Raw genomic sequence first — 9,021 nt, forward strand, 5'->3', positions numbered from 1 at the left:
ATATATATATATATATATATATATGTGTGTATGAATGCATTTTAAACCCTTCCCACACTCAACTTGCAATATTGTAAACAATGTATTTAAACTCTAAACACTCTAAAAGAGACAGAATGTCATGATTTCAGCTCTCTGCCTCCTGCAAGCGCTCTTGGCCACGCCCACTTCTCCACTCTGCACCGAGAACAGCTGATCAGCGGCATCAGGAAGTTTCTTCTGCAGTGTGGGCTACACAAAGGTGCAGCAGGTGCTAAATGATTTTAAATAAAAAGCCCATGCTGATCATGCGGCTCATCCATCAATCAGCCAATTGTGTGTCATGTCCAATCTTATTTTGAAAAACCGCGATAGTGTGAGTTTGTGAAAAACGAACCGTGAAGTAGTGAGGGACTACTGCACAGAACTCCTCAAGATAAAAATCACAAAGTGCTTTGATAAACAAACAAAGTTACTATTTAGCTGTTTTTATACTAATTTTAGCTTTTTCAGCTAATTCCACATTTTAGCTTATTTCAGCTCTTTCTGCTTCTGTCTTACTCTTATAGTTTGTTTCTTTCTGCTTTTTCAGCTATTTTGATAATTTCTGACCTTTTTTCGCTAATTTTTAACTTTTGGGCTAATTTAACACTAATTCATCAAATACGATATGTGTTCTTTCTGCTTTCTTCTGCTAACTGACTTATCTGTGCTGCTGCTGATCTCATGCTGCTGCTGATCTCATGCTGCTCTATTCATTTACACCCATCTGCTCACCAGACTTATGTTTGGGCTGCTGTTGTTACGTCATATTGTGCTACATCTTAGATTTGTTAGCGTACCGTTTGGTGTTAGCATTTATCTTAGAGCCATGTATACTGTTTCTTTTTATACTTTATATTTTTGTTATTTTTGGGAGTAACTGGGATCCTGTGTACATAATTCTGTTCCACCTCATGTAGCACATATGATGGACATGACACTGACATTGACTTGAACGTGAACTAACTTAGGCTTTCAGCTACATTTCAGCACGTTTTATTTGAGCAAATTCCAGCTGTTTCTCAGCCAGTTCTTCTGCAATAAGCATCCACACTGCATATTCACAGGACATGCAATATCTCCGGTTTATTTTAAACCACACTGAATTAAACGACTTAATAAATTCAGTGTTCAGGTGTCTTGTAAGAAACACCTGAACACCATCTGTTCCCTAAACAGGTCTCTCTTGTAAATGAGTCCTCCAGGCTCAATGAGACTAATGTGTACAAACAAAGGTTGAATTAAAAATAAACCTTCTGTTCGATGAAGACGGTTTAAAGGATTTCCACCATATTTCTCTCTCTGGAGAATCTTTAGTAAAACATTTTGGCCTCTGCAGTTAACTTCCAAGTATTTTCCTCAGAGTGTCCCTTTCAGATGTAACCGTGGGACAGACGGCGTTAGAAGACAAGGAGACCTCACCAACGAAGACCCAGGCGCTGTCTCGGTACTCGGTGTGCCATGAGACGGCCTCTTTGATCCCGAGGTCGGCCTCGCGCTCGTTCAGCTCCTGAATCAGCTTCACCTTCGTCAACGGACTGAAAACACGAGAGGACATCGTCAACGACTCACGTTTGTTTACACCTTCACCGTCTGATTCTCACACCGTCTGGTGAAAGTTTCATGCCTTTTCATCCTTTTAGAAGAGAAACAGATTGTTTCTGTCAGTCAAAATAAAAAGGTTTGTTATTCTGTGGTTCCTTCTGTCGACATCAGAACGTCAACCTCCCCACCATCACAGACATCTACACCTCCAGATGCAGGAAGAGGACCACCTGCATCATGAAGGACCACACTCACCCAGCACACACACTTTTTGCCCCGCTCCCCTCAGGAAGGAGGTTGAGCAGCATTAAGTGTAGAACCACTAGACTGAGGAACAGCTTATACCCTGAGGTTATTAGACTCATGAATCTCTAACCAGGATTATAATTGTAATGACTCTTTAATTGGTGATATGCACTGCTGATTATCCATGCTGCTGATTATCCATGCTGCTGATTATCCATGCTGCTGATTATCCATGCTGCTGATTATCCATGCTGCTGTATTCATTCGTACTCACCTACTCACACAGACTCATGTTTGTGCTGATGTTTTTCAGCGTATTGTTTTGTACTATTAGTGTTTAGCGTATTTCTTAGTTCATATCTTAGATCCTTATTTACCATTTCTATTTCCAATTTATATTTTTACTATTGTTGGATGTAACTGGGCCCATTTTTCATTCATTCATTCAAACTTTATTTCTACAGGTTAATCCCATTGAGCCTCGAGGACTCATTTACAAGAGAGACCTGATTTCAACAAAGATGACATCATGACAAGAATAAACAGTTATAAAAGAGGATGTTCAGATTTTTTTATTTACAAAGTAAAATAAGATGGACCCTGTGTACACAATTTCATTCCACCTCATGTACCACATATGATGAGAATGACAATAAAACCTACTTTAACTTGAACATCACAACTTTTAATCAAAATCAGCTGATTTTTATTCATCATTTTATTACTATGTAGTCCTGAAAGTACAAATAAAGTTGTTCTTTTCTGTGTGAAATGTTTCAGATTTAATTTGTTTCTGCTTCTCTGTGTTGTTCCAATTCCATTAAAACAATAAATAATATGAAAAATGTTGCTGAATGTTTTCAGTGTTCTTTAATCTGACAGAAACGCATTTGGGTCACATTATGACAATCCAAAGAAGTGCTTCCAATAAAATATATAAAGATAAAGATGGAGTTTAAAACTAAGTAAGTGAGACCGATATTAGTCCCAGTGCACGTTCGTTTATCTCTTTGGTAGCTTGTTTACAACGCGAACATAAAAACACAAATAAATTGTAAAGATCTAAGGTGTTTTTGTGTAAACCAATCAAGAAATACATATTTACGAATGATTTAGTAATGAAGGACCAAAAACAAAAAACACCCTAAATTTTATTGTTTAGTTAAGTTCAGAGGCTAAATTTAAAGCCGAATTCAACAACACTTATTATTCTTCCCATAAGTACAATAAAATTCTGTATTAACAAATTTCATGGCCTGCACTTAAAATAAAATGTTAAATTTAACGTTTTTAAAAAGGAATCCGTTCTGCACCGTGTGAAGCTAGCGCTGGCTAACAGGTTAGCGTTAAGCTGGATTTATTAAAAGAATCAGCAACTATATGAACCAATCAGCCTCAAAAGTAGTAAACACAAACCAAATTCATATTTTAATAAAAATCTTTACTTACTTCATGGTTAACTACATAAACATACGCCTGATGGAAATAGTTACTGTGTTGACCAGAAGCACTTCCGGTTGGATTTCCGCCTCTGCTGCCGCCTACAGACCGGAAGTCCGGATTACAAGTAAACTAAGCTTTAAAATCTTTTTTGTTTTCTTTTTCAGCATTACACCAAATACGTATTAAGTATAAATTTAAAACAATCTAGGATTTATGTCATTTGTAGGTTTTCTTTTTATAACGTGAATTTTAAAAATATACTTGTAGTTTCCCTCCCAGACGCCAGGTGGCGGGGTGGAGCTAACGGCTAACGGCTAGCTGTAAACAACTCGTTCTTCACCTAAACTCTAAAACTAAAACTGCTCTTTATTTATTTTTACTGCTTCTGATGAAGACTTTATCTGTTTTTATTTACGGTCGATGAGCAGTTTGTTACGAGCTCAAGTCATGTATAAAATAAGAAGTTTGAATATCTGTTAGCTTCCTGTTAACCGGTTAGCCTTGTCATGTTTTAATCTCCTCACGTTTGATGATAAAACATCTGGTAAACCAACATCTGTTCCTGTTTGACTCCACAGCTTCAGAGGGTAAGTGAAACGGTTCTGAAATTCATCACAGATGCTTTAAATGAGTAAAACCCAAATCTGTGCTGAACCTCTACAGTGTTTGTCAAATTGAGTAAGAATTATTTATTTCCTTATGAAGGAAATAAATGTGTTTAAGACTTTCCGTGAATTGTCTCAAAGTAAAAAAAACGTCGGCACAAAATGTTAAGCACAAGTGTTTTTATTAATGTTTTATTATGTACATTGTGTATTTTAGCAGCTGTAATGGCAGCTAATGACCTTTGACCTGGTGTGGACATCCACAGGTTCAAGGTTCAGAGAAATTTGAGTTGATTTATTTAGTGTCTTCTGTCTCAGAGGGATGATCTCGCAGGTCTTCATCCTGTCCTCGAAGGGGGACCACCTCATCTACAAGGACTGTATCCTTCTGGCCCCAACAGAACCAGGTTTAAGTCTGAACTGAGCTCAGGGGATCCTGTTTGACTTAACCTCCACCTGACCTTCAGACCGCGGCGAGGCCGAGAACGATGTGATCAACGTTTTCTACGACAAGGTGACCGCGCTGACCGGAGACCAGCCTCCCGTCGTCATGGTAACGCAGCAGCTGGCAGGGTTTGAAATGATGTTTTTAACAAATTAAATCCAACAAAGATGCAGCTTCGCATGTAAAACTTCTCCTAATCAATAATTGAACTATTAGTTTGTAAAATAGGTTCTTTTGGGTCCAGTTTGACCAAAGTGAACTCTGTTGGTTCTGATCATCTGAACTCTGTCATCAAAACGTGGTTTCACATAAGAAAACCAACTTTATAAAAACATGAACTGTAAGAACTTTGTCTGTCACAGTGATCGGTCCGGACCATCAGAACCATCAGAACTTCTCTGCTGCTCATCTTCATGTGGAACTGCTTGGACTTATTTTCAGGTTCTAATTAGTAATTAGTGATTTATGAACTTTTAAAAGTTCCAGTGTTTCTGTGACTCCGTATTAGAAACAGAACACTTTGAATTAGTTCAGGTTTTAGTTTCAGACGTCCTGAAGTTTTATTTTTTCTCTGCATCACGTTCTAAAAATAAAACTCTTCAGTCAGTTTTTGTTTTTGGACCTGCAGACTCACAAAGATCTGCACTTCGTCCACGTCAGGCAGGGAGGGCTCTACTGGGTCGCCACAACGACGGCCGACTCCTCGCCGTTCACCATCATCGAGTTCCTGAACAGGTCGGTTACAGACCCAACAGCACGGTGCTGTTCGGAAACTACGACTGGTCCGTTCACTGAACCGAGCTGCTCCGTGTTCCAGGTTGACGGCTCTGGTCAAAGATTACTGCGGCAGCATCTCAGAGAAGTCGGTCCAGATGAACTTTGCCCTGATCCACGAGCTGCTGGACGAGGTTCTGGTGAGTGTTTCCCCACAGGGCGCTGCAGAGCAACGCCGGGATCAACCCGAGCTCGTTAGGGGCGTAACGAGTTCTGGTGCCACGAGTTCTAGTAGAAGTTAAACACACGAAGCTGCATGGAGCTGCGGTCAGCAGTTCAAACACATCCAGCTTCAGAACCACACGGTCAGTTTCTTTGTTGTCACTCACACCTCATGTGGTACATGTGGTGGAACAAGATCGTGTACGCAGGGTCCCAGTTACATCCAACAATAAGATGTAAAAGAAAAACAGTGATAACATCCAAGATAAGAACTAAGAAAAACATCAACTAAAAATACACTAATAGCATAAAAACAGTGACAGCGTTCTCCTGCAGCTACGTGCTGAGAGGAAGAGTCTTTAATTACAGCAGCAGACTTGAAGCTGAGTTCACACGAGGATTTGTCCTCGTCAAAGCTGAGAACAAAAGATTGAGCTGTCAAAGAAAAACGGTCGACCAACCTTTTATTTATTTATTATTAATCTTTATTTAACCAGAGAAATCCCACTGAGATCACAGATGTTTTTTGAAGGGAGGTCTGGGCCTGAATCAGACTAACCTGCATGTTGTTGGTCTGTGGGAGGAAACCGGAGTACCCGGAGAAAACCCACGCATGCACGTGAAGAACATGCAAACTCCACACAGAAAGACCCCCCGTCCAACCGGGGATTGAACCCAGGACCTTCTTGCTGTGAGGCAACAGTGCTAACCACTGAGCCGTCGTGCTGCCAGGTGGAACTGAAACAAAACGAGAACAGACATGAGATGGTTCTGATAGGTCTGTCTGTGTCTCTCAGGACTACGGTTACGTCCAGACAACGTCCTCAGATGTCCTGAAGAACTTCATCCAGACCGAAGCGGTTTCGTCTCGCCCCTTCAGCCTTTTTGACCTCAGCAATGTTGGACTGGTATGTCCCACTGTTGTCCCCAGGTGTTCTGTCCACCTGTGGCCTAACACATCTGATACCTGTCCTCCACTTCTGTCCTCTACTTCCTGTCCTCCACTTCTGTTCTCTATTTCCTGTCCTCCACTTCTGTCCTCTACTTCCTGTCCTCTACTTCCTGCTACAGGTTTCTTCCAGATCTGTCCTCAGCAGGACTTCATGAAGCTGTTTCTGCAGCTCTTCCCTCACTGTTTTCTCTCTGATTCACTCTGTTTGTTTGTTTGTTTGTTTGTTTGTTTGTTTGTAGTTTGGAGCAGAAACACAACAGAGTAAAGTAGCTCCGAGTTCTGCAGCCACCAGACCGATCCAGTCCAGCAGGGAGCCGGTAAACCAGACCTGGGGACAGAAACGTGGTTTTAGTTTGTTGAAACAACTTGAAAATATTTTAACATGATGTTTGTTTTTACTTAAATCAGCAGTTTGAGAGTTTTAATGTGAGAAATCTGAACTAGAGTTTAAAAACATTGAATTATCTGAACCTTTGAGTTTTACTGTGTTAGTGTGTGCGTTCAAATCTGACTCTTTCCAGTAAATAGTCCGATCCCAGCAGGTCTGAATCATCCTGTCGGCTGTTTCAGGGAGGGAAGAGCGAGATCTTTGTGGACGTGATTGAAAGGATGTCCGTCGTCATCGGCTGCAACGTGAGTTTAACACAAACACCGAGAATTCTCCAGAAGAGTCTTTAAAAGAATAAAAGTCCAGACGTCTGGAGGTGAAAACATGAAACCAGAACAAAGCCAAGCTCTGACTGGACTCGTGGTTCAGGTCCAGAATTCTCTGTTCTTTAATAAAAACTAGACAAATTGCATTTTCTGCAAAAATGCAGTGTGAATGCTTATTGCTGAAAAACAGCTAAAATTAGCTTAAAACATGCTGAAATGGAAGAACAAGCCTAAGATAGCAGAGGAAGAAGAAAGGACACATATTTATTGAATTAGGTTTAAATAAGCAGAAATGAGAAAAAAAAATTAGGAAATGAGCTAAAAACGCTAAAATAAACAAAAACAAAACAGCTGAAAAGGCAGAAAAATGCTTAAACTACCAGAAGGAAGTGGAAGGAGCTGAAATGAACTAAAAATGTGTAATTGCCTGAAAAGTTAAAAACAGCATCAAAACAGCTAAACAGAAGCTGCAAGAGCAACAATGTGCTGAAACTCACAGCGAAAGACTGAAAGGAGCACGACAAGCTGAAATGAGCAGAAAGACGTTGGAAGAAGTGGAAAAAATGTTGTAATTAGCAGAAAGAATCTGAAAGCAGCAGAAAACGGCTAAAATCTCCTGAAAGTAGCTGAAAAAGTTCAAATTTGCAGCAGGAAGCTGAACGAAGCTGAAACAGAACAAAATGTGAAAGGATCAGTAAAAGGTTGTAAACACAGCTAAAGATCTGAAGGATGGAAAATGAGGTCATTTCATTTCTATGAGAAACAAATGTCAGAAAAGGCTAAATATTTCAAACAGCTAAAGTTGCACCAATACCAAAAGTCACAGCAGGATTGTCCTGAAAGAGCCGAACGTTTTCTGATTTGTTGAAACAGCTGAAAACTGCGGGACGAGGAAGGTGCAGAAGAAAAACGGATGGCAGAGTGAACGCTTCGTTCTTCACTCAAAGGAGAGAACACGTTTCTAACATGCGTCAAGAAACGAGTTCATCAGTTTGAATCTTTCCAGACACGTTTCGTTGTTTTTACTCCGTGCTGACCCACGACCTGTTCCTCCTCAGACAAAACAAAGTTTTATTTCAATCTTTAAGTCTTTAAAGCCTCGGCTGCCTGCGTTCTGAAGCGTTTCCGTCTTTTTGCTGCAGTAAATATTTTAACGTCTTATTTGTCTGAACATAATGAAATAATATCCGTTTTACAGATTCATGTTTGTGCTGAATTCTAGGAAACGTTCTGTCCGATGGAGCGGTTTCCCTTCAGTTCCCAGCAGCAAACAGAACCGGACCAGTTTCTTTTGACAGAACCCGGTTCCTGTTGTATTGTTTTGGTCCTCTGACTCCGCCCCCTCCCAGGGTCGTGACCCCGGCTCCATCGACTTGCTGTTTATTTCTGCTCCTCTCTAAATACTCGCTCCATTCCTGCCATTAGCTGAGTGGACGTGAGCGACGCGCTAGCAGGCAGAACCGGAGCGCTGAAGGTCCGTCAGAACCCAGGGGAGCTGCGGCCGTTTGAACGTTCCTCATCGATCCCAGGATGACGGGAAACAACCCACAGAGCGACGGACCAGAACTTTCTGAAAACTCCTTTCACACGGTCCCGTGGAGAAAATTCAGCTTTTATTTTTATTAGTTATTTAATTAGTTTATTTCCTTTGATATCCTGACGCTGCTCAATAATCCAGGTAGAAAAATCTAGAACAGTTCCATCTGGTCCTCTGGATGTTCAAAATACAAAACAAATGTAGAAACGTTTCGTCTCTCATCCTGAGGACTTCTTCAGTCTGAGATGCTGTATTCAGCTCAGTCTCTTAAATAGCTCCTTCTCAGAGTGGATCAACCAGTTTGCTGCTGACAGCGCTCCTCGCCGACGACTGGGTCCAGTGGTTTGAGGGCGGGAGGGTCGTCAGGTCTCAAACTGTCGGTAAAACTCCAACAGATCCTTTTAATGTTGAAAAAGGCCTTTTTAAATTACTGTCAATTAAATGTTTTACCCGTTAAAAGAAAACACATTTGTGGCGGTTTAATAATCTAAAGGCGTTAAAACTGAAACAAATTATTTAAGTTTTATATTTTTCTTTCAGACTGAGGTAGCTTTAGAAGATGGACCAGTTTATGTTGGACCAGTTTATGATGGACCAGTTTATGTTGGACCAATTCATGGTGGACCAGTTTATGTTG

At 40.6% G+C, this 9,021-nt stretch overlaps 1 protein-coding gene across 1 annotated transcript in view; it reads left to right on the forward strand.

Annotated features, from left to right (window-relative positions):
- Positions 1-4,182: 4,182 nt before the first annotated feature.
- Positions 4,183-9,021, forward strand: part of ap4m1 (adaptor related protein complex 4 subunit mu 1) — a 12,269-nt gene continuing 7,430 nt past the window's right edge. Inside the window, exons 1-7 of the mRNA XM_037687221.1 lie at positions 4,183-4,240; positions 4,328-4,413; positions 4,934-5,040; positions 5,123-5,219; positions 6,039-6,149; positions 6,433-6,510; positions 6,764-6,826. Coding sequence (XP_037543149.1) covers positions 4,183-4,240; positions 4,328-4,413; positions 4,934-5,040; positions 5,123-5,219; positions 6,039-6,149; positions 6,433-6,510; positions 6,764-6,826 — 600 coding nt within the window. The remainder of the gene's footprint in view (positions 4,241-4,327; positions 4,414-4,933; positions 5,041-5,122; positions 5,220-6,038; positions 6,150-6,432; positions 6,511-6,763; positions 6,827-9,021) is intronic.

Source organism: Nematolebias whitei, chromosome 14 (assembly GCF_014905685.2).
Source record: "Nematolebias whitei isolate Nwh7 chromosome 14, NemWhi1, whole genome shotgun sequence".
NCBI lineage: Eukaryota > Metazoa > Chordata > Actinopteri > Cyprinodontiformes > Rivulidae > Nematolebias > Nematolebias whitei.